The sequence below is a fragment of the Setaria viridis genome, chromosome 3 (genome assembly GCF_005286985.2).
Source record: "Setaria viridis chromosome 3, Setaria_viridis_v4.0, whole genome shotgun sequence".
Lineage (NCBI taxonomy): Eukaryota > Viridiplantae > Streptophyta > Magnoliopsida > Poales > Poaceae > Setaria > Setaria viridis.
Genome location: NC_048265.2, coordinates 10,402,244 through 10,428,584, shown reverse-complemented (window position 1 = coordinate 10,428,584; position 26,341 = coordinate 10,402,244). Strand labels below are relative to the sequence as shown.

Genomic DNA, 26,341 nt, shown 5'->3' with positions numbered 1-26,341 from the left:
GATGAAATACCCATAATATCCTTTTCCTTTCCTTTCTTTTCTTTTCTTCCTATTTATTTTTCTTCTTTTCTCTTCACATTTCCTTTTCCTATTGCTATTTCCTTCCTTCAACCTCCCACCGCCAGCCTCCCATTCTTCTTCCCCCTTCCCTATCCATTCTCCCCCACCGCCCAGCTCCCGGTCCCCTGGTCGTCTCCGCCCCCGCCTCCCGGCCGTCGCCATTGTCCGCCTCCCGCCGTCGCCATCGGCCACCTCCCGCTCGTCTTCGCCCCCGCCGTTGCCGTCGGCCGCCGCTCGCCCGTCGCCGTCGACCGCTGCCCGCCCGGAGGCGCGTCCGCTTGCCTACGGGACCTCCCCCGAGGGCAAGGGTGGGAAACGAGGAGGTGGAGCTGCGAGAGCCCTTTTTTTTTTTTGGCTCCGCCTCCCCGAAATGGCTCCTGAGAGCAGGATTCGCGGGGCTCCGCCGCCGGAGCTGGAGTCCTTTCGGGTGTCCCGCACCCTTTGGCAGGGCTTTGGGAGATGCTGCTCGAGGAGCCGCTCCAGGAGCCCCGCCAAAACGGGGCCTAAATGTTCTTACCCATAGAAACTGCTATAGAAATCATGCAATGGGGAGGTGATGTCAACATATACATTTATTGATCTCTCTCCTCTCGACACTATCCATAGACATCATGGGTTGGGATTGCCTAAGATCTGCTAATAGCCTCTAGGTGCAGATAATGAAACGGTGAGCACGAATCTGGACGCCTGGAAGCTATATAGGGTGATAGACCGTCAAGCCCACCGAGGGCATTGGGCCTTGGTCCATGTTCGACCAAGGCGCGTTTGGTAGCCTGGGCTGCCTCAGCCGGGCCCGTGAGCCAGGCTCCAGCCAGACGGGCTAGGCCCATGGGGTGCAGAGATGTTGATTGGCAAATCTGCACCCCATGGTGCTAGCTGGGCTGGGAGGGTGTTTGGTAGGGTGGGTCGGCAGCGGGCCTCCTTAACTAACCCAAACTGCCATAAAAAAATGGCGTTTGGTAGCCTGCACAGGGGAGAGTTGCCTTCACCACGCGCAAACGCTGGTAAAGGTTACCCCTGCCCAAGCGCCTAGAAATGCATAGATCAAAGGATTTTGAATGAAACTGACTTAATAAACAAGCAATTAGGGAGGTCAACAGCACACTTGCGAGCAAAATTTATAGCGGAACAAAATTACATCGAGTTGACAATGTAATTAGCAACCTAGTTAATGTAATTAGGGGCTTCCTTGCATGAGAGTTGAAGTAAAACCAAGCAGGAACATGGTACAGAGAGCAATAATCACTTGCAAATGCCGACATTGATGAAGAGAGCAAGCAGAACCACAATGACAGCAAATTTGAGATCAAAGAATATCCACCAAGCCATTAATCTCCAATGTTAACAAGTAATGGGTTAAGATTTAGCAAAAAAAAATTGCAACCAAGTTATCAAAAGTGCATGAAAACCAAGTCACCATCACTTCAAAATGGCTCAGCTTATGAATAAGTAACTAGAGAAGGTTTCCATGTGCCTTAGCAGCAAGCAACGTCTCCAAGCCTCCTTGACAGCAAGTAAAAGCATCAGCATGGGCAACAGAAATAAACTCAAGTTAGGAAAATCAGGTAAACTGAACAAAATCCTCATACATAACTCATTTGGTTATTCATCATTGGCTAAAAAATGATGCATGGTTCAGAAGTGTAGTACTTGCCTAACAAATAGGATAGGATAGAGGTAGGAGTTGCCTCCTAGTGAGGCAGTCAGAGGAACCCTGACTGTATCACTAGGAGCTAACACCTGCTAGGGTCCTAAGGGGTGCATTTGGTAGCCGGTGTGAGCATTGTCATCATCATCATGCCGTCCACAGAAATAATATAACTGTAAAGCAAATCAACAAGGCAACAACATAATAAATAAGTGGGTTCTTATTTAGGCTTAGCTCAGGATGCATGCGCCAAGGAGCTGCCTAATAGTGAGGCAATCAAGGCAAGATATGCCTTGTTTGCCTCAATATGTAGGCAGCATCTTGCGGCATGCATGCACCACCTTTACATCATCGCCACTTGAAATCACATAAGGCGTTAGAGAGGGTTGCTTGTGTGCTACTTATAAGTCATACTCGCCAAGCTCGAGTGGATGTTAATCAAGTCACCATACAACAACTTAACCTAGGTCCACATCGAGCTTGGGGAATACAATCCAAGCTCAGAACTCGCAACCCTTTCATCATCCACATACATAAGTGATACATGGAAATCAAAATAAAACCTACACAGAGACCTCACTATATGGAAATTAGATGCATCACCTTTATCTCCTCGTGCCTCAAACACTTGTTTTGTACCAACTGCAATTCGATAACAAAAACCAAAAGGTCAGAAGAGGAATGTGATAGGTTTGAGCAACCCTAACCTCATCATCCCCAAACATGCAAACACAATTTCACAGCACCCAACATGAATGCCTCAGTACAAGTGCATCACAGGCATGAAAACATGTATGTTGGGCCTCAAATTACTACTAAAATCTCCAACTATCCATATAGACATGTGGACTCAAAAGTGGCAGCAGAAGAGCAGAAAGAGAGTAGAACAGAGGCAATTAAGTTGAAAAGATACCAAACAAAGAACAACATATATAAGAACCAGAAGATAGGTGCCACTTCATCATTGTCTTACCCAAGGGTAATCATCACAGGCCAAAAGACAGGAACTCAACATAATCAACAAAAGCAACAAGGTAACAAGTTAAATAGCAAAACCATTAGCAACAGGAATAAGGTAACAAGTTAAATAGCAAAACCATTAGCAACAGGAACATGATCACAAGTTAAATAACAAAACCATTAGCAACAGGAAAATGATCACAAGTTAAATAGCAAAACCATTAGCAACAGGAACATGATCACAAGTTAAATACCAAAATAAAGAACGGGAGGAACACATCAACATGGCAAATAAAGAGGTAAAGAACAGCAGCAGAACAACAACATGTCCACATGGAAAAATACTTAAGTAAAGCAAACTAGGATGTAATGTAAACAGGCATACATGGCATCACATCACAAGCATCATAGGCATATAGCAGTACTAGATCCATCATATTACAATACTTACATACTATGCAGTTTCTTAGCACATAGCTAGTACCAATGTCTTAACCTTGCCATGCTGCCATAAAACTTAATCAGTAATTAGCCACCCCCATGTGAAACCAAAACCCACCACAAAAGACTAGGTGCAAGTGAGGCTACACCTAACAGGTCAGACCTACGTATATAGAGATCTGTGCAAAATAAGGGAGTGGTCAGGGATGAAGACATGCTCAACTGTTTTCCCTGAGCTAGAAGGCACCAGCACCTACCACATGGTCAGTAGTAGTGCTTGTCCAGCCAGGTCCTAAGCCAGAGGGTGCGGTGGCTATCGCCCATCTTGACAAATGCATTGCCCTGGGACTTGTTGTCCAAGAGATGGCTAAAAGCAACAATGAGGGCCTCCTCAGAGAAGCCAGGGGTCAGTATCACAATATTGTAGAGGTTAGGGTGCACCTGCTCAGACCCAGTCTCCCTCAGTGCAGCTGCCACATTGTTCACAGTATCGGTCATGTTGGTAAGGACAAGTACCTCCTCCTCGAACATGGCAGACCTCTGTGGTAGAAACTCCCAAATTAAACCAGCTCAAGTGTGCTAACCATCCTCTTAGTAGTTAATCTGGTGACCTGGTGAACAAGTAGTGCACCACGAGTCTACACACATGATGAACTGCCGAGACAATCACCCTTCCACGTACCGACGAAATAGCCCACGCAATCATGTCGTGTAGACGTGAAGGCACAAACTGGATGAACCGCAGTTCGGCGTTCTACAACTTCCTCAGAAATCGAAAGAACAAGTTTGCAAGCCTCTCAAGACTCACGTTGAAAGAAGAACTCAAAGAGTTTGTATTTCTAAAGTGGCAGTCAAAAAGATGCCCTTGTATCTATTACATGGATATATATAGCACTAGTGGAGTTTTTAGTTGGATAAAATAAATGAGAACATGCAGTGGGAAGTCGTAACTCTCCTTCTATTAATAGCCTGGCCTAATGGAACTCTTTGGATGGTTGGTATTCTTCTGCATGCTTGTACATGTGTGAACAGCAACCTGGTTGGTGATTGGTTTCCTAACTCATGAATTTATTTGGTTTGCACATCCACGACTGATCTGCATGGTAGCTGAATGGTCCATCCTCTCTATGCACGTCCAGGCTCCTTAGTCCATATATTTGGAGGGCAGAAACCACATCATCCCATGCCCATTTGTGCACTCCATCATTCCTAAGAACATTAAAACAAGTACTCAAAAGCATAGGCTCATTCAAAATAATCTGATTATTTAACACAAGGTTAGCGTTCATTTGAGAATGCATTTCCTTCTCCAATTGTTTGGTTCTGCGCCTTGTAATTGGACCCAGTATATCAGATACAATTTCATTAGGAGGTGGAGAAGAGTGGATGCTAGGGATGTCCTCATTAGGAAGTCTAAACAATAAAGCACGAATAAAGATACATGATGACATAAGTAGCCCGCCAACATGTCATCCAACACGCGACCACCTCAAGGCGAGGCCGGAGACCACTCAGCCGACCAACCTTCAAGTAAAGGACGGACGACCGTCTTAAGGTTGACCAGCAACCAATTCTATCATTTCTTCACTAGTACCTGAAAGTAAAGAACAAGGCAAGGCTGAGTATACTAATACTCAGCAAGACTTACCCGACTATGGTATATACTTAGCCGACTCCTATTATGAAAGGCTTTTAGCTGAGGGGTTTGTTTTGCCAAAAAGAAACTAAGAGTGGATTCTTACTTTCAAGTTTTAGCATCCAAATTAAAGTTGAGCTAACCATTCTAAGTGAGCAACATTTTCAAAACTTTTCAGTGTGTAAAAACAATTGATTAGATAACAACATCAACATCATTTCTCATTTCCTTTAATTCCACTTCTTACACTACAAGGTTTTGTCACTAATGCCATGGTTTTTTTTGCAACAGACGATGTTCGTTGCAATACATAGGGGTTATTACGACAATAGTCCTTATTGGTTGTAATTGGGTGCCATATTGCCACCATTTTTGTAGCGTTGCGATTACAATTTTAATGGTTGCAATAGGTACGCTATATCGCAATGAATATATGTTGGTTGTAATTGTGGCGACGTTATTGCCACGCTATTTTATAGTGGTGGCAATAGTTGTCCATATTGCAACGATTATAACACGTTGTGATAAGTACTATCATGCGTTGGAAAAGAGTCTTAGATATAGCAACGAACATAGTGTTGTTGCAAAAGAAATCTTGGTTATTACAACGAAAATGGTGTTGTTGCAAAAGAAATCTTGGTTATAGCAACGAAAATAGAAAATGTTGCAAATGAGTCTTAGATAGTGCAACGCTAATATGAATCATTGCAACTAGTATTAGATATAGCAACAAAAATGGTATTGTTGCAAAAGAAATCTTGGTTATAACAACAAACACTCGAATCGTTGCTAGACAGAAGGTGCTATTGCAATAATATATAGTCGTTGCAATGTAGGGGAACGCATGGTTGCAATAGATGAGTTTGTGGGTGCCGCCAACTTGGTTATATTGATGGGCTTTTATTTTGGCCCACACATATGGCAGGCCTTTCTTTCACTTGCTGAGAGGCCTAATCCTGATCGATCTCCTAGCGTCGCCTCCCCTCCTCCTTCGCACGACTCCTCACGTTCTTCGCGTGATGCTGCCTTCGTCGCGCGATCGCCGCGTGCCGTCGTCTTCCCTAGCGCGCGAGTTGCCGAGTACCAAGGAAGCGTCCCCTTGTTAGTTCTCCACGATCTCATCGCCTCCCCTCCTTCTTCGGACGACTCCTCCCCTTCTTCGTGTGATGCTGCCTTCGTCGCGCGATCGCCGCCTGCCGTCATCTTCCCTAGCGCGCGAGTTGTCGAGTGCCAAGGAAGACTCCCCTTGTTAGTCCTCTACGATCTCTCGACGCAGGATGACACGGGCGTTGTCCGATTCCATCCTCTCAATGCAAGGTATAAAATCGATCCAGACCTATCACAATTAATGTGCATGCTGATAAACTTGAGTTTTTCAATTAGTATGTATATTCATTCAGTTTTTATAATACTTGTTGATAGTAATAATACTGATGGAGGAACCTATATTTTATGCAGGTTATTCTGGAGTTGTATAGTAGTACAAACCTGTGCTTAAATTATTAGTTGGGTTTTTTGCAATATGGCACATGATCATGAGGATCGTAGTTGGATGGAATTGTCACATACAGATGTTGCGTGGCAAAATGGAGTTGCTAAATTCATTGAAGATACCTTTGATGGCACCTTTCCAGGACAGACTGCGCCCTGTCCATGTAGAGGATGTCGTCGCATGGCATATCAAATAAAGAAGTTGTTGGGTTGCACTTGAATACCAGAGGGTTTGATCCGTATTAAAAAAATAGCATCATACTGGTAGATCTGCTAAACGTATTGTTGTGGATGATGATGATCGGGACGTTTGTGAAGGTGAAGAAGGTGATCATGATGATGACATCTCATCCACTAAACTGCTTTCATCGCTAATTAGTGGTGCCATACATGGTGAAATTAGAGGTGGTAATATCGAGGAGCCAAATGAGCCAGCAAGAAAAATTTTCAACTTAATGGAAGAAGCTAGGAAAGAACTATACCCAAGTTGCAAGGGAGCTACCCAAATATCTTTTATTGTGAGGCTATATCAGATTAAGTGCATGTTCGGTACTAGCAACAATGCTCTAGAGCAAGTACTGTTATTATTCTGCCATGTGCTCCCCAAGGACCATTGTGTCCCAAATACCCTGGACAAAGTTCGAAAGATAGTTCGAGACCTTGGCTTGGACTACCAAAAGATTCATGCTTGTGTTAATGACTGTGTGTTATTCCATGGAGAAGAGTACGAGAAGTTGAACGCATGTCCAAAATATGAGGAGAGTAGGTGGAAAGATAAATATTTAGAGTGTGGTGGAGATGGCACTGGTGGAGTAAAGAAGAAGCTCTTACCTCGTAAGATACTGAGGTATTTTCCACTTATTCCTCGACTGCAGAGATTATATATGAATGAGATCACATCGGCGCATATGCGTTGGCACAAGGAAGAATTGGTTGAAGATGGGAAAGTGCGGCACCCAGCTAACTCAAAGGCATGGAGGCACGTAGATGCCAAGTATAGTGCATTTGCAAGTGATCCACGTAATGTTAGGGTGGGACTTGCATCGGATGGCTTCAATCCATTTGGGATATTGAATGTGACTTACACTACATGGCCAGTGATCCTAATTCCTTATAACCTGCCTCCTTGGTTGTGCTTCAAACAATCCTATTGGATGACGTCAATGCTAATTCCTAAGCCTAAATCTCCAGGAATTAACATTGATGTATATTTGCAGCCTCTGATCGTGAGCTTAAAAAGCTATGGGACAATGGAGTTGATATTTGGGATGTGGAAAAAAAGGAAAATTTTACTCTGCGTGCAATGCTACTTTGGACAATTAATGATTTTCCTGCATATGTGATGTTGTCTGGTTGGAGCACAAAAGGTAGGTTTGCTTGTCCTTATTGTCAACTAGCTAGAAATGTAGATCGAGCTCAAACCCTACAAATATGTTCTATACTTAAATATGAACAAATTTAAGAACAACAAGCACAAGAGACACAAGGATTTGTTTCCCGGAGTTCAGCTTCACACCTTGAAGCCTACGTCTCAGTTGAGGACCCACGAAGGGTGGGCTTTTCACTCCTAAGCCACTTTCCTCCCTCTAGCGACCACAAAGATCAAACTAGATTCACTTACTCAATCGTAGGGGTAATACAAACTTCCCGAGGCAGCCACAATCCTTGGATGCTCGATGGGCAACGCCTAGCCGGCTAGGAGCTTGAAGCTCCAAGAGTAACAAATGTGGAATCACCGGTTTGATGAAGAACAAGGTGCTCAAGAGATGGAGATTCAGCTCACTAGCACTCTCGCTTGCTCTCTCTTGAATCCCTCCTCAAATCCCCACCAAATCTCACAGAGAATGCCAAAGGGGAGCAAAGAGGGGAGTTAGAAGCTTTTCTAAAGTTCAGCACAGTGAGAAGTCAAGAGAGCTTCTGTGGGAGGGGGCGTGGGGGTATTTATACTCCTTCACCCTGAAACTAGCCGTTGAGAGTTAAGTTCTGGATTTTCCAGAACTTTCTCTGAAAACTTCCGGAAGCTTCAGATTCTTCCGGAAAACTTTCCGGAATAATCCGGACCGACGAAACTTCTCTGGAAACTCTGTAACTTCCGGAATATTCTGGAAGATTTTCTAAAAAATTCCGGAACTCTCAAGTTAGCACCATTCTAAGTAACCCCACGTGATGTGCAGGTGAAAAGGTGTCTCTCATAGGTTTGTTAGATCATCTTGAGCACCTTTTTCAACGTAAAGGCTAAAGATTTCATCCTTCTTAATAGTGCAGCATTCCTATACTCAAATTCAAATCGAAAATAAATTTAGTCTTCAAGGTATGCCATTTATTTATTCATTTCCGATTGAGGGGTCCATCACAAGTGCTTCAAGACAAATAATCCTTTTAAAACTGCTTATGCACTTGAAACTTTATTAGATACTTAAGCTTGGATCATTAAATCACCAAAACCCACTTAAGGATGCCAAGATACTCTTCACATAGCCACGATGGCTAGTGAAACTAGTGTAACAGCTCTACCTAAATTAAGTTCTTTAACTCTAAACCAGTGAGAAATCCCTGAGTTAAGAAGTGAAATAACCTTTTTAAGCCTAAGAAGCTCTCTTTTGGAGTTTGTTTTTAAAGCTTGAAATTCTATATATAAACTTACGTTTCTGCCCAAATAAGAGTTTTAAAACTTTTAAATTACAACAACTTTTGTTAAAAGCACCTTGTCTAATTCAGAGTGGAAAGGAGTCAAAACAGCAACCCAAGCCGACCTTCCTAAAGGTCCCTAAAAATTTCTTAAGTCGTGGAATTCGAGTTTTCCTCCATCTTTGCAAGCTTTCATCTCCCGTTTTCCTATCTGAGCTCGAGTCAGAGCCTTAATAGAAGTTGTAGTACCTCAAGAGTGTTCTAGCTTTGTTACTCTGACCCAGATCCAAATCGGACCCGATTTTGTTCAAAATCCCGGTCAAAGTGGGGTAAACCAGTCAACTCACCCCGGATGCTTAAAAATCCTAAGTCTGGAATTCCAGATTTTGGCTAACTTTGGCCGGAATTATCTTTGAATCCTTTCACAATCTAAACTGACACCTTAAACAAAGTTTGAAGAACTACCAGAGTTGAACAAGTTTGTTTAAGGGAGTTTCGGGTGTGTGTTAAAAGATTCGGAGAAGGATCGCTCCAAAGCTGGTCTGGCTTGCTGCCCGAGGGGAGACTCGACGCCCGCGCGCCCGGGCATGTTCGCTCGCACGCCGCGCGCCGCGTGGCCGCCGGCCACCAGCAGCTCGCCGTCGCCCTATCCCCAGCGCGACAGCGACCGGACGAGAGCCACGGCGCCCAACCCGCACCCGCGACAGGACAGAGCAAGCGCAGGGCCAGCCAATCGCCGGCCGAGCGCGAGTCGCCTTCCCGCCTGCCACGGCTCTGCTCCGCCAACCCGGTTCCGCCCGTTCGCCGAGAAAGCTGAGATGCCCCCGACGTCCCGCGTCTCCGCCCGCTCGCCCAACCCCCGCGGTAGCCTTTCCGCCTTGCCCGCCCGACAGACCGGAAGCCCCAGACGCGCGCCGCCCAAGGTCAATCGCCGCCGAAGACCATCCGGAGCTCCGCCTCTTCTACCCAATGGCGTCGACGGCCAATGGCCGTCTCGCCCGAGCACTCGCCGCTCCCGGCCTTCCTTTCCCCACCGGAGCCCGCCTCGACCCTCCGCGCCACCCCGGCCCTATAAAAGGGGACCCCCTCACCGGCAATGCCACCTCTTGCCACCGCCTGCATCTGAGCTGCCGCCTTCTCCTCTGCGCCCTGCCTTCTCCTCTGAGCCACCGCTTTCTTTCCGCGCCGCCGCCAGGCTTCCGTGGAGCTCACCCCTTGCGCCACCACCACACTCCGGCGACTTCGCCGCCACTCGCGAGCCGCTCCTTCCAACACACCAGTCGCCCGCTCCTCCGCGCGGTACTAGAGCTTGTTTGTGTCCACCAGAAGCACCGCCGCCGCCGGACCACCGTCGAAGTCTCGCCGCCGCCCAAGCCTTCGTGCGTACAACCTTCCCGCCCCAGCCTGCTCCTGCTCGGCCCTAAGGCTTCACCAGTAGACCTGGAGGTAAGCTATTTAACCTCCCTGTCTTTCCGTCTCGCTCGACCCTTGTCCGTTCGGTTCGTCCGACCCCTGTCCTTTTTCGTTTCGCCCGACCCTCTGTTTCGGTTCGCCCGACCCCTTTTCTTTCCGCCTCGCCCGACCTTTTCCCGTTCGCCTCGCCCGACCCTACCAAGTTCGCCAACCCTTTCTCCGCCTCGCCCGAGGGCTCGGTTGTAATTCTTTTTCTTTGATCCGAGGGTATAGGTGAAATGTTTTCGGGGATTCCTCTGTGTTGAGTCTGAGGACCTCGGTGCGGTTTTTCCTTAAACCTGAGGGTCAGACCCTATGTTTTCCTCAAGCCGACCCTATCCTCCTGCTCTCCACCTACAGAAGTTGATCTCCCCCACCTTCTCCGTAGCTTTGCTACAAGCGTCCGTGTTAGAACAAGAGTGTGTCGAAATAACCATCCAAAATGTTAACCCTTGCATTGCATTTCCGTGTAGAGTGAATCTCGCCGACGGGACGTACGAGCTTCATCCAGCACCGGAAGAAGACCCCGCTGAGGAACAGCTGTATCCCGACGAAGGAGAGCCCGAACCCGCGCAAGACCCCGAGGACCCGCAAGCTTTTTCTGAAGGCAAGCCCCGGTGCATGAATCCCTGTTTTACTTTCATGCCACTTATTGATTACTTGATTGCGCATTTACGTTTCGAGAAGTTGTAATGAAACCTTAGATGCATAACTTAGTACCTTGTTTTGAATACTAGTTGCTAAGGCCGCGTAGTTGCATTGCTTAATAGGTTTCGGTAAAAGTCGAGTGATTTCCGGTCACTCGCGAGTTATAGGAGTTGAATGCTTCAGTTTTGCCGAAACTATAAGGACGACGGACGGGGCCAGGCTTGTGTTTGGTATAAGGTGGATTGCCCCGTCTGTCTAAATGAAAATGAACTAAGGTCGAAACGTGTCAGCGTTCATGATCAAGTGATTGAAAGTACTAATCTCATACCTAGTATGGGATGGGGAAGCCTAGTACCTGATTGAACTGGGGCGTGGCATACCTTCCAGCTGTCCTTGGAATGTCGTTCCCATGGTGCATCATGTGGGTGCAAGTGCGGTCACAGTGCAGCATTAGGCCGGGACTGTGGAGCATTGCATGCCAAAGGAAGTTGGCCCTGACACGTGCCTAAGGGATCGATGGGGACAGCTGACAAATGAAGCGACCCTTCGTGGTGCGCCGATGTCGTCAGATTAGGTTTGCCATGCATGGTTAATAAATTCGAATCGATTCGTCTGCCTCTCACAGTTTGGGACTACTTGATCGCTATTCTGCACTAAGTAAAGATGGAACAGGATGATGATTTTTAAATCTTGATGTTGTTAAATAATTGTTTGGAAACTACGTTTGTTCAGTATAAGTTGCTAATCTAGAATGGATGAAGAACGTAGAACATGAGCTAAAATATTGAAAGTAAGGACTAACTTTAGACGCTTTTGGCAAGAAAACCCCAGAGCCAGAAAGCCTTGCATGTCTAAGTCTTGGTCGCGTCCTTCCGACGGGTCAGTCTTGCTGAGTACTAGTTGCTCAGCCTTGTTGTGGCTAATCTTTTTCAGGTAATGTCAGTAGCTTGGGAGTTGGTACCACTTGGCCGACCCAGCTTCCTCCAGGCTGGACCGTCGAGTGGGATCCTTCCTCGGACGGTGAGGGAAGGAATTTTTGATGTCATGATCGGCTCCGTCATGATGTCTTGTATCAACGTTTAAGCTTCCGCTAGTTTTAATTTGATCTCGGACCATGCAAAAATTTCGGTTTGAATTTCAAAAAAAAAAACTCTGATGTAATAAATTGTTGAACTATGTTGTCAGTATGGAATGTTGTAATCTCTTTTCTACTCACCTTCGCGTGAGCGATGCTTCTCGATCCTGTTTACGTGGTTTTATCGGAGGAAATCCGACGGTCGACCAAGTTGACTTGCTTAAAGTGCATAATCGCATGTCAGGCGACTTCAATGCATTTTAGTCAGGTTAATTTGGGCGGTTCCGCCACAACTAGAGCCATCCAAAGGCTCCTCCACAACATCAGCTCTATGCACACAAACTCCAAATCTAGTTCAACAGATCAATCAAGGATCATAGCCTCAGCTGCTACTCCAGGTAGCCTTCCAGAGGTTCATCCTAAACAACATCCAACAATTCAAATTGAACTTAGGCAAAAACGATCATCGCCACGATTGCTACCGAAAGGTAGCCTACCAGAGGCTCACTGCACATAACATAACTAGCAATATGCACAGTTTCATGCCAACAACTCCACATCCACGCATTGTCTACACAGGACATGTTAACAACATGAATAAGTTAATGTAGCCGCTGCAAATATCAAGAAACTAATAGATCTAGGAGTACACATGCTTATCTTGCATGGATACCCAACTAAGCTCGAAATAAAACCCCAACATGAGGTTACCCCAAGAACCTAAGGCAAGAAGTGTGTGGATTTCACACAAATTAACCGGGATAGATAGAATAATAGTACCAACAGATCGTAAAGAAGTGAAAATAACAACAAAGCATGACAGTTGTACACGATGGCGAGGATACCCTACTAATCGCGCAAGAAAACCCTAGGATAAAGTACAGCTTCCCTGGAACTCAACAGATCTATTGCATTTCCATGAAATAAAACTCAATAGATCGAAGCAAAGTACCAAAGATCCGTCGTAGGAGCCCACATCCCATCACATAAAAGAGGCAACGGCAACCTAAGGACATGAGGGGAGGAGGTCCGGGACATACCTGCGCGAAGACAAAGACGACCATCATGGGGAAAAGGAGGAAGTAGTGCATGCTGGTGGAGGACCCGAGGGAGGACTCAAACAGTAAGAACACAAGGCAGATCTGCTCGGTGGAGAGGAAGAAGCAGGTCACGTCAGGGATGAAGAAGTTGCTCAGGTGGCCGCGGATGAAGAGGTTGCAGATTTGCTTGGTGATGAAGACGAGGGATGGATCTAGTTTGAATTATTTGCAATAAAATATTGGCTACAATCGAGGAGGTCTTATCAATGAAATTTCCATTTATACAGCTCGATTTTATCATAAGCTTGTGATTTAGTTTTTGCTTGAAATAAATAATAATTGTTCCCATGGAACCTTCTACTCAGAATTGACCATTGATCTCCTAGTTACTGCGCGCGATCTTATACTGAGGTGCTCCCTATCAGTTGTTGGAATGACGCGAGAATCATTGCTATTTGACTTGGACCTGTTCTGAAAAAAGTCGAGGTATTTCCCCCTTCGTACTACCAAAAAATGAGATTCGTACTGAGGTGCACCATCGCTTTTGTAGTGACCCCTCCGGGGTCCCGGGTTGCTTTGGCACACCATGGTCAAAGCCCGGGTTGAAGCCCCTAAAGGGGATTGCTTTCAACCAACATCCAGCCTTAGTGGCCCGAAACCCCCCAATCACTATTGTAAACAAAGTAGAAAAAGCACCAATTTCTGTACCGGTTCTACCACGATATCTAATTCTGTTCGCTCCCCATGCTTTCGCACCCCAGCGTCAGTGGAATAGAAAGATTCAACGAGTAGTGGTAGAAAGCAACCATAATACTACAACTTCAACAACTTTGGCTGTGAAAACTCTTGGTCTTGGAGCATAGTGTTCCTTTATTTAGCATTGGTCCCTCTATAGCATACCGAGACAGATGGAATGAAAGAAAGAAAAAGTAGCTCCGCAACTCACCCAGAAGAAGAAAGACCCGTCGCTAACAGTTTATCTGAAGCATCCCAATGGTGTAAGACCGTCGACTATTTGGGAAAAAGGAGGAAATGAGATGGAGAAAAGGGGATTTTAAATAGAAGCCTTCCGTAGAAATTGTTGATACGACACAACCTATAGCTAACTTGAGCCCTTGCGCTGAAGATGAATGGGGCTAAGCGATCTGCCAAATCTGTGGGATGTCAAAATGCAATCCTGACATTAGAAGTAGCACATTTCGTGGTTAAATCGTGAATTACAAACAGCTGAAAAAGCTTTATTGCTATCTCTAGTTCGCTGCTGACGAAGACCCAGCACTCACCGGAGAAGATGTACCCACGCTCGCTGAGGATGAAGACCCCACGCTCGCCGATGATGGCGACCACGAACTGTGACGACTGACCCCAAATCTCTCGAGTTCATCTTAATCCGAGTCCCTGATCCCTATCTCAGCCTTCCCGAGTTTAAGTACTCAACCTCCAGTCCGGTTCCGACCCCTGAGACCCGACCCCTCTCCGCTGGCCTCCAGTTCCGACCCCGCCGACCCCAACTCACCGCCGGATCCTTCTAAGTCTTCCCCAACACCTCCCTTCAATCTGACCGGTGGACCACGGGATCTTTTCCCCCAAATCTTCCGCGACAGGCGCACTCGAGTTGCATGCTCACTTCAGAGTTCCCCCGCCGCATGGCTCAACTCCTCCGACGCCCGCCGCTCCGCCTCGTCTTCGGCCCGCGACCGAATGGATTCTCGCACCCTCCTCCCCAATCGCAGCGGAAGCCCCTCTGCAACCTTTCTGCAGCACCTCGCCGCCCGCGCCCATCATCACGTCGCCAGATCCCGACCGCAGAGCCCAATGTCGCCCGTCTTTTCTGTCACCTCGTCACAGTCGCGCTGCCCGGTCTTCGCTACACGACGATTCCTCCTCCGCCAACCCCGACCACGGCAGCGACAGCTCCTTTTCCCGCCCTGTCAGAAGCCACCCGACAATCTGTTGCTCCGCGCTCGCCCGCGCGCCCGCAGCCGCCTATCTTCTCACCTGTGCACCCTCGATCCTAGCGCCGTTTTCTCGGTCACTTCCATCAGCTCCACCGCACGACGACGCCCGCCTCCGCCAAATCCCAACCACCGGCAAAACCGCGCCTGCGCCGCCCTGACGCCAGTGCCCAATGACCTCCGGCGTCATCCCCGAAGTCCTGCTCCACCATCCCGTCGCTCAATCGCCGCCCGGGCAGAGCACTCCATTGCTTCTTCCCCGGCCTTCGCGCCGCTCCCCTTCTCACTCCCGCGCCGCTATAAAAGGGAATGCGCAAGCCCCGCCGGAGTTCCCCTTGCCCTAGCTGCCATCTCTCTTGCTCCTTGTTCGAGCTCACAGCGCCACCACACTAAGTCCCTGAGGAACTCTCCTCTCCGCTCCACACCGCTTTCCCCAATCCACCCAGCTGCTTGCTCCTCCGTGCTGCGTAAGAGCTTACTTGTGATCCACAAGAAGCACCGCCGCCGCCGGAGCACCGCCGGACATCTCCGCCGCAAGTCTTAGTGTTCCAGTTCCTCCGCCCGAACCTGCTCTTCCCGACCCCAAGCTTCCCTTGTAAGACGAAGGTAAGCTGCCGACCCCTTTTCCGCCTCGCCCGACCCTTCTGTTCGTCCGACCCCTTTTCCGCCTCGCCCGACCCTTCTGTTCGTCCGACCCCTTTTCCGCCTCGCCCGACCCTTCTGTTCATCCGACCCCTTTTCTGCCTCGCCCGACCCTTCTGTTCGTTCGACCCCTTTTCCACCTCACCCGACCCTTCTGGTCGTCCGACCCCTTGTCCGCCTCGTCCGACCCTTTTGCTCGTCCGACCTCTTGTCCGCCTCGTCCGACCCTTCTGTCCGCCCGACCCCGGTTCCGTCTCGCCCGACCCTATCTGTTCGGTCGACCCTTGTCCGCTTCGCCCGACCCCTCTTATCTGCCCGACCCCGGTTCCGTCTCGCCCGACCCTGTCTGTTCCGCCGACCCTTCTCCGCCTCGCCCGAGGACTCGGCTGTATCTTTTTCTTCGAACCGAGGGTGTATGTGTAAAACTTGGGGACCTTTCAGCGTTGAGTCTGAGGACCCCTAGCACACCAAATCCTCTAGATTAAGGGTCAGATCATAAGTTCCCTTCCTCCGACCCTTACCTCTTGATCTCCACCAACTCCTTGAACCTCCCCACCCTCCTGTAACTTGTCGCAAGTTTCTGGGCTCAGACTTGCAAGTGTTGCTGTTGAAATAACCGTCTAAATGCTAACTCTTGCATTGCATTCGTGTAGAGCTGCGTCTCGCCGACGGCTACTACGAGCTGCACCCGGCGCCAGAAGACGACAGTGTAGCTGAGCTCCTGCCCCCAGAAGCCGAAGCCGCCCAAGCAGAAGAGCAGCTTCCTTCCTTCTCGCTTGAAGGCAAGCCCCGGATGCATGAAATCCCTACGTTTTCCAAACTTGCGCATGCCTTCTTTAACATGCTTGTGCATTTACGTATACGAGTTGTTTGGAACCCTAGATGCATAACTTAGCTCCCTTGATCTGAACACTAGCTGTTGGACCGAGTAGATGCTTTGCTTAAATAGGAGACGGTAAAAGCCAAGTGATTTCCTGTCACTCGCGAGTTGTAGGAGTTGAATGTCTACCCTTCCGTTACAACTGTAAGGACGATGGACGGGGCAAGGTTTTGGGTAACTCTTTGGTGGTCGGTTGATCACCCCGTCTGTCTATGAAACTTGCTAAGGCCCGACAGTGGTGGTGTTCGTGATCAAGTGTTTGAAAATACTAACCTCATACTTAGTATGGGATGGGGAAGCTTAGTACCGGATTGAACCTAGACATGAGCGGTCGCCCCATTGTTCTTGGAACGGAGTTTCCCCTGCTAGCTGTCGCACGTGGTGGCAAGCGTGGTCACAGAACGGCAGAGGCCGGATCTGTGGAACCTTGCACCAAAGGAAATGGGCCCAACACGGGTTAGGGGATTGATGGGGAAGGCCGACACAGGAAGCGACCCTCGGTGGTGCGCGGATGTCGTGAGGTTAGGTTCACCATGCATGGTTAAAGAACTCGAATCGATTCGTTTGCCTCTCACAGTTTGAGACTGCTTGATCGCTATGCTACCCTGAGTAAGAAAGATATATGATGATGACATGGTCTTGTTGATATATATATACCTTTGGTTGGTTCTATGATTGCTTAGAATAGGTTGCAAAACTTAGACCGGATAATGAACTTAGAACCGGAGCTAAAACTTGAAAGTAGGGATCTACTTAGTGCTTCTTGGCAAACAAACCCCTTCAGCCAAAGAGCCTTGCATATCTAGAAGTAGTGGAGTAGTTACTCCCTGTCGGTTAAGTCTTGTTGAGCTTAGTAGCTCAGCCTTGTTGTGGCTTTTTCTTTTTCAGGTGAAGTTGCTGCTCCCGAGCCTTCTTCTGTTGGCACTTGGCCGCCCCCGCTCCCTCCGGGCTGGACGGTCGAGTGGGATCCCTCCTCGGACGGCGAGGAGAGGGATCACTGACGTCTTGGCTGGCCTCACCAAGAACGTTCGACCCCTGCGTTTAGCTTCCGCTTGCTGTTTTACCTTCTGTTGTTTTCTTTTGAACCTTGTAAAACTCTGATGTTGGTTTTTATGGCCGAACTAAATGGTTAAGTTGTTTAACTCAGTGGACTTTTTGTATTCTTTGGAACTACTCACCTTCTTGTGAGTTTGCTAACTCGATCTGTTCAAGTGGTTAATCGGATGAAATCCGACGGCACTTCGTGTTAACTTGGCTTAGGCATGGGTGTCACATGTTAGGCGACTTAACCCTGTTTAATCAAGCTAATCCGAAGTGGCTCCGCCACACGGACGCCTCCGGATCAGGCGCCCCGCCACCAGCCGCACCGTCGCCTAACTCGTCGGGTGGAGAGGAGAGGAGAGGAGGGGTCGAGTAGGAACATGAGAGAGGAGAGTGAAGGAGTCGTGAGTGGAGGCAGCACGTTTGGGGGAGGAGAGGCGAGGCGGCCGGGAACCCCCGCTATCATATCGGCGGGACGTAGCCCTAGCCAGCCCAAAAACTGGCGCGAAGGCCCGCTCGGTCTCCCGCCTTCCCTCCACGTACGTGAAAAGGCACTCACGCAAGCTTGCATCGTGTGAAATGGCTGAAATTGGCGTTCCACGTGGTGCAGTATGACGGACCGTTTTTGCAGGTGGCGACCTAGCCTGTGAGCCCCTCCGGCCTACCAAACAACGTGCCTACCAAACGTGGTGCGGCCAAGAACAAATCAGGTTGTTCGTGTTGACTAGCGCAACCTGGCACTTCTATTTATTTTCTGGAAACATGCAGCTCGTACAATCACTCATGTAGTCGTATTTGTGATGTGGTGACATTGTGACAACAGTGATCAGGGATCTTCTCCTTTTCAACAAGTAACGAATGTTCCAATAAACTTTGACAATTACGGCATATGTATAATTGTATATTCGGAAAATAGACTAGAGCAGGACGTGGTGTCAGTAGTAGCGATGGACATGGAAGACCTCGATTTCCATGTAAATAGTTGGAGTTTTTTCTTTTTAGAGATTAAGGCCCTGTTTGGTTTGGGGCTGTTAAAGTTTAGGGACTAACGAGGTATTTGGTTCCTATGGACTAAAGTATTTTGACTAAAATTTGCACCTTTTATTCCCTAAATAGGTGGACTAAAGATAGTCCACTAAACTGGACTAAAAGGTGTTGGGGACACCCCTGCCCCTCACCGTCTCCCCCCGCGCCCTCCCACCCCCGCCGCTCGGTCCCCTCCTGCCCTGCCCCTGCCGCCGTCGCCACCAGCCTCCCTCTCGCCGCACTCCCGCCCAACTCCCACCACCTGCCGCCCCCGCCGCCGCCCAGGGCCGTGCGCCGACGGCAGCAGCCGCCCCAGGCCGCACAGCGTCGTCGCAGCGCGCCACCAGCGGTCGAAGATCGGTGGAGGTCGTCATCACCAGAGCAACCGGCCGTAGATGCGAGCGGGTGTGCTCCTGCTCCTCCACCGCCACCTCCACGACAGCACCATGGACGGCCACGGCCATAGCGGCTCCAAGGCTGTGGCTTACTCCTCTACGAGGGGTCCCGTGGGGTTCCCGCCGCCGCCCCCGGAGAAGCGGCGCTGGCGAGGAAGAGCGCAACCCAGGTCCGCCACCGGCTCAGTGCCTACAGCAGGAGGGAGGTCCAAGGGGGCCACGCCGCCTCCGCCACGTCCTGATCCGCCATGGACGGGCCACGGATCCGGGGATCCAATCCTGGGATGATGCTGTTTTGCACGCAGGGGTACCGGGGGTAGAGGAAGAAGGATAAAAGTGTCTTTATTCAATAGTATTTATGGACTTTAGTCCATTTTAGTCCATGGAACAAAATAGACTTTAGTTCATGGACTAAACTTTAGTCCATGGACTAAGGAACCAGGGGCTAAAGTTTAGTCCCTTTTAGTCCCTAAACTGCCAAACAGATGACTAAAAGGGGCTAAACTTAGTCCCAAACTTTAGTCCCACAAGATTGCTAAAAGGGACTAAAGGAGACTACTGACAGGGTCTGCCCCTCATTAATGCCTCCCTCCCGCCTAGCCCCCTCCGGCCCAGCACCTCCCACCATCGCCCCTGCCGTCCTCCCGCCCGGCCACCGCCACCGTCCTCCCTCCCGCCCGCCGCTCCCACCGCCGACCTCCCTCCCGCACGACCACCGCTGCCTTCCCGCCTGCCGCCACCGGCCTCCTGCCCGCCCGACCCCTGCCGCCCGCCTGCCGCGACCCCCGCCGCCCTCCCGGTCGCCGCCCCCACCGCCGACCTCCCTCCCGCCCAGCCCCCGCCGTCATCACCCCCGCCACCCTCCTGGTTGGCCCCCGCCGCCCGCCGCTGAGCATGCGGTGGCGCAGGCCGCCCTCACGATGCCACTCCGCGCCGCCGCCGAAGAAAGCCGCCGCTGCATCTCCGGCCAGGAAGGGCGTGGCGAGGAAGGCTAAGAAGTAGACCGGCGCCGGCGACCCCCCTGCCATTCCATCTGTAGATATGCCCCCTGCTCCTTTCCGAATTAGAAGTATTTTGATTTTTATTCATCTATATTAATGAATTGTAGTCCATGGATCCAAGTAGGATAGGGAACCAAACATGTGGCCTAACACAAGTTTCGCAACGACGTCGAAAGCGCAGAAATACTGGCACTACGGCGGCGCTGAAACGGAAGACCTTATAAAGGCGTCCGTCCGTCCGTTGGTGTGTCGCTGCCCTTTCGCCCTCTCCTTTGACCCCTCGTCTCGTCCTCCTCTCCAAGCCCCCCCGCCCCCCCGCCCCCGCGGGCGTAATCCAGCTCGGCTCGGCGCCATGGCCAACAGCAACCTCCCGCGCCGAATCATCAAGGTGCGCCTCGCGATCTGGTCGCCCCTCCCCGCCCTCTCCTCAGATCTACCGCCCCGCCGCCCTCTCTCCTGCTACATGGAATCCGATACTCTTCTTTTCGCTAGCGGTTAACCTGTCTCGAATTTGGATCTGTGCAGGAGACGCAGCGGCTCCTCAGCGAACCAGGTGCCTGGCTGTTTGCTTCGCGAGATTTTCCTGAGAATTTTGGTGCAATTCGGAGTCTGCGTTACCGTTCTGGACTCGTTACTCTCCGTATATGTTGCTTGATCCCGCTTTTGTTCTTCTTCTCATGCGTGCAGCGCCAGGGATTAGTGCCTCGCCGTCGGAGGAGAACATGCGGTACTTCAATGTCATGATCCTTGGCCCCGCGCAGTCACCCTATGAAGGTCTCCCTCTTTACTGATTTCGGTTGGCTTATTGGTGTACCAGTTGGCTTATGCGTGTGGATTCGATGTTGGGAACCTTGTTTGTACTGTTTTGTGTACTATCGTTGGTGTTAATATGTTCTGGTGTGGATAATAGAGCTAGTTCAACAGTACTGTATGCATATTTTTGTTTCTGAAGAATTTGCGATGAATAGTGGACTAGCGTACATGGATCAACAGTATAGCTTATGCACATTTAAACTTTATTGTATGGATAAGGCAGTATCATTTCCTAAATAGTCACCTTCATGTGTGCGCATCTGTGCTAACTCCAATCAAAGCTCTAGATTCTAGGCTTCCTATTAGACCTAGTTTTTATTATTGTGCTTTCAGGTATGTCACTTACGAATATTTCTTCACTTCTACACCTGCACGGACCTGTTTTTTTTATTGCGCTTTCAGGTATCTATTTATTATGTCACGTAGGAATATGTCATCACTTCTACATCTGCGCAGAAGTTCAATATGACTTGTGGCATGAGTTTTGACTCTTGTTACTTTGTTAGGTTCATGCTGGCAGCATATTGATTAATCTGCCCATGACACAATTCCATTAACTTTAGCGATCATACAAGTTACTGGTACGATATGCTCACTAGTCTCAACACGAAGGTTTATCTACCATTTTTTTTGTATGCCATAGAGTAATTGAAATATGTTGTGTGTAGATAAGTAAGGATGCAAATAACCAGTAGTTTTCATATTGATTTTGTGAAATTTTATTATGTTTGTTCTGATATTGTGTCTTCTACTTATCTGTTGGACAGGTGGAGTTTTCAAGCTTGAACTATTCTTGCCTGAGGAGTATCCAATGGCTGCTCCAAAAGTAATTTCTTGATGAACCAGTGCCCAAGTCATCAACTGGCATTTATATTTCCACATTCCGTGTCAGCTGTACCATTAGCTCCATTGATATGAATTCTATTTGGTCAATATGATGTTACTTGTATAGTTGTATTAACTTCAAAAATCCTATCAAGAAGAACTTTATATGATGTTACTTCTCGAAGTCTAGGGACAGGCCCAGTAACATACTAATATTTAATTTTTGTTATAGCTGTTCCTTCCATATATGCTAGCTTGTAATTCAACTCCGCGTAGCTGTTCAGTAATGAAAACTTACATGCTTCATCTTTGTCTGACTGGTGGTTCTTGTGCATGTCTACATTTTGCCCATTTCTGTTTCTGGTGTGGTCAATGTCTAATATTAAGTTCTACTCACTTTGCATGGTAATTCTAATTGATCTGAAGTAATAGCAGTTCACTTTTGCTGGAAAGTCATCACTATCACCCCATTGATATATTTTCTGTATTAGATTTGTTCTTTGTAGCTCCATTTATTTCTTTACATAAATTGAACACGTGCCTTTTTTATGAGCATTATATTTAAGTGTAATTGCTCATTGCTTGTAAAACTTCTGATTTGATTTGCACAGCTGTCATGCAGTTAAAAACTTAAAACTTGTGTACACATTGCTAAATATTAGAATGTTGGGGTTTAGCAAAATTATAAGTGTATCGACTCATTTGCTCTTACAGTTGGCAACTAATACCATATGCTCTAAATGGGTGTATTTTTGCCTATTTTGGGATTAGTGTCTTCTAGTTTTAGAGCCATTCTATCTGTACTTTCCATCTCATGTCACTATACAGTAAGCCTTTCTGATGGTAATTTTATTATGTCTGCTGCTGATACAGGTTAGATTTCTCACCAAAATTTACCATCCCAATATTGATAAGGTAGGAAAATGTTACTTTTTGCATTTTTTGTTTGTTTGATGAAAGAAAATTATGCCTCATCTCTGATGGAATTCGCTGCAGCTTGGTAGGATATGCCTTGACATTCTTAAGGACAAATGGAGTCCAGCTCTTCAGATACGTACTGTTCTGTTGAGGTAACTGCTTATGTTAGCTTACTTGGCGACATGGTTCTGATGGTAGATGATTTTGAATATATGATGCAGTACCACATTATAGTTACTGAAAACATGAGCAAGCCTTTTTATCACCATAGTATATCCAAATTTCAAACTGCTTGTGCATTTGTCTGACGCATACCATATTGGTGTGCTACCTTACTACCTCCTGATAATATTTGGTCTTCAGTATCCAGGCACTGCTGAGCGCACCAAATCCAGATGATCCTCTCTCAGACAACATTGCAAAACACTGGAAAAGCAATGAAGCTGAAGCTGTCGAAACAGGTACTTGTAGATGCAGTCAACACATCCATGACTGTACATTGATCCACTATTACTTTCCTGATTCTTAATAAGACACTCTTTTTTTTTCTTGCAGCGAAAGAGTGGACTCGCCTGTATGCAAGTGGGGCATGACAACCAAGTGTGTTGTTATCTTTGTAATAACAGTGTCATAGTTTGATCCCGATTGAATATCACTTGCTTGAGCGAGCAAATTGCGATATTTTGCAACGGGGAAAAATGTTCGAACAAAACAACAGTTCGAATTATGCTTTGTACTTGTGGCTCTAGCTCCCTTCACTGCAGTAAGCATCAGAGCAGGTGTTGTTTGGTCTGTTTCTACTTGCTCTTTAGTGGCTCGTGCTCCCGTTACAGTCCGATCTATTTTGACTTGTTCACCATTCCTGCTATTTCTTCTAAACTGTCTAAACCTCTTGGTGGACCGTGGACCGTGTTTGGATTGGAGGCTGTTTTGCCAACAGCTTCATCTTTTCACTGTCCGCAGAGCTACTGATAGCTCTTTGGGTTGTCAACGTATTTGCTATGTTCTGCCTTTATTAACGGAAGTGCCGCGGTCAAAGTTTACATGGCATTAGCCCTGTTGCATGATCACGCATTCACGCTGGGTGCCTGAGTGGCTGTGTGTTACCAACAGCTGCGGCAGCCTACGGCCTACAGGCTACTATTGTCCGGGGCCAAGCGGAAGGGACGACCCAAGATTACTCGTCCGGCAAATTGTGCATTGCACGCAATACCGCCTTGTTCCCTTCCGGGCCGTAGCCCATAGTCATAGAGACGTGTTTTAGATTAAGAGCCCATAGAGACCTGGACAGTGGAGACTACACAGCGAATAGCACGGAGCAGAACACAGGTTTGTCAGTAACGCTGTATTTCCTCCGATCCAGTGGTTAACATCATAACGTGCGCTCCTGGGAGTCACCGCGAAGATCTGTAGGGGGCGGATGAACGAGCTAAGGATCACGATCCGGATTCCGAGCTGGACCAGGAGATAAGCTCGGGCACTCCTTTTCTGTCAACGGAGAACGGAAGTTGCATTGGGCACATACATCTATCTTCTTCCCGGTGAGGACGTACGAATGTTGGATCGCTTCCTTCTTGCTTGCATTTGCCCGTGCTCAGTGCTCTAGGTGCTCAGGTGCGGGCTGCGGGGAGCACGAGACGCGGGGGTCGTCGCCCGTCTCATCCGCTCTGGTCCTGCGTGCTCCTTATCCTCTTCTTCGAATCCACCGCACGGCACGACGAAAGCATGTCCTCTTTGGAGGCTTGCGCTGGCTGCCCTTCGTTCTCCCGGCACTGGTCCTGCAGGTCTCGGTGCTGTGCCACACCCTAGCCGGCACTGTTCTTTTCACCTTCGTCTAGGTAGGTAGCCCACCCAGGCGCACACACTTGTAGGACAAAGAACGTATGCCGATCGATGCGGTGCACCTTCCGACACCCGGATAGCGTCGGACACTAGTGGCACGTACGCTCGCGAGGAAAGGAAAACCATCAGGCTGCCTCGCCGGCCTCCTGTCGCCCCCATCTTTATCTCGAACCCTAACCTTCTCTAGAGGTCACGGGATGATGCATTGCGCGCTGTATACGACTTGTCCAATCCGATTCGCGCGGGCAGAGCGATCTGTGCAGGGGATGCTGTGGCGCGACAGAGATTCTCTTCTGCGCGATGCCCCTTGAGGACGAAGCCGGAGCGAGGTGGTGGGGGGCCTCCATGCGCCCGGCCTCGGCCAGTTTCTGATTGATTCGTGCCTCCATTGGAACGGCCGGTTAATGGCAGCTACCAGAGGACAGACACCTAGAGTTGGTGCCAGCCTCGCCATGTCCTCTCTGCACAGCCGCTGCTGGCCTCCTTTTTTTCTTAATTATGCACGAGGTCGAACACAATTAATCCAGCCAGATTCGGTTGGTTTGTACTATGAAGAAGAAAACACGAACATGAAAACTGAAGAAAAATAAACGTATCTGAACTGAAATCGAGGGTAGCGAATCGCGGTTGACGACCACTGAATACATAAGATACAGGTTACATGACATGAATCAAAACCTCGCGTACCTGAAGTATTCGTAAACAAGTCAGAGGTCACCGTGTTTTTTTTATTATTGCATGATATCTTTATTTCTCCTGCATGTCAGATAAAATCCTACGTACCAGACGTCACCTCCGCTGTACACGTCCTGAGAAAACAAGCTGAAGGCTGAAGCCATTCAAACATTTTTACCAGAAAAGGACCCGGCACCAACCTTTCTCCAGTGGCAGAATCCCGCTGGGCGAGCCGTGGAGACAGCAGCTTATCATACAAATCTGCACAGGCACCTTTTGGTCAAATCAGATGCAAAGCATCATATGCACGGCAATGACTCCTGTGACCTGCGTGCATATATGCGCTCCCTAATTCGTGCCTTTTGTTCTGCTGCTGGGCAAGTGAATCTTCAGGTCCACAGTCAATAGATGCCGCCGCCCCTAATCAGAGGAAACGGTTTCCTCCCTTGCGAGTTGTCATTTTTACGCTTGGACATGGTGCACGTTGGGCAGGTTTGGGCTACTGTACAAGCGCCTTGCCCAGAACGCACTGGCAGTTCGACCATACGAGGAAATCTGTCGACGGGGGAGTGGGAGTTCCGGCGCAAACTCTGCTCGAAATGGGAGAGAGCACGCTCGTGGTGTTGTAGGAATAACGGAGCATGGATTGTTAGCACACTAGACACGCACCCGTGTACACGCCCGGAATCGGTAAGGAGCACCGGCAGTCCGGCACTGATAATTCTCGCGGTTGCTAAAACGAATGAATGAACGAACAAAACCCACGTCAGGGTAGCATTCCGGCGTTGGTCGTGCTTGCGTGGAAAAAGAAAAAATCAGGCCCCGGTCACGCTCAGTGCCACCGAACTTAGTATTGCCAGCCTGATATTGCCTTTTGGGATCGATTATTGTACCTTTCTTCGTTGCACACTCTGAAGGAACGTTCGGATACCACTTGCTAAAGTTTAGCACCTGTCACATCGGGTGTTTGATACTAATTAGAAGTATTAAATATATGTTAATTACAAAACTAATTACATAGATGGAGTCTAATTCGCTAAATGAATCTATTAAACTTAATTAATCCATGATTTGATAATGTGATGCTATGGTAACCATTTGCTAATGATGGATTAATTAGACTTACTAGATTCGACTCGTGAATTAGACTCCATCTGTACAATTAGTTTTGTAATTAGCTCATGTTTAATCCTTCTAATTAGCATCTGAATATTCAACATGACACTGCTAAAGTTTAGTCTATGGTACC

At 48.3% G+C, this 26,341-nt stretch overlaps 1 protein-coding gene across 1 annotated transcript; it reads left to right on the top strand.

The window, feature by feature from the left end:
• The first annotated feature begins 20,274 nt into the window (after positions 1–20,274).
• Positions 20,275–23,375, top strand: LOC117850500 (ubiquitin-conjugating enzyme E2 36). Its single transcript, XM_034732329.2, has 8 exons — positions 20,275–20,407; positions 20,545–20,572; positions 20,707–20,793; positions 21,600–21,658; positions 22,531–22,572; positions 22,654–22,727; positions 22,939–23,036; positions 23,131–23,375. The coding sequence occupies exons 1-8, from the start codon at positions 20,372–20,374 to the stop codon at positions 23,166–23,168; spliced, it is 462 nt and encodes a 153-aa protein (XP_034588220.1). The 5' UTR covers positions 20,275–20,371; the 3' UTR covers positions 23,169–23,375.
• The last annotated feature ends 2,966 nt before the right edge of the window (positions 23,376–26,341 follow it).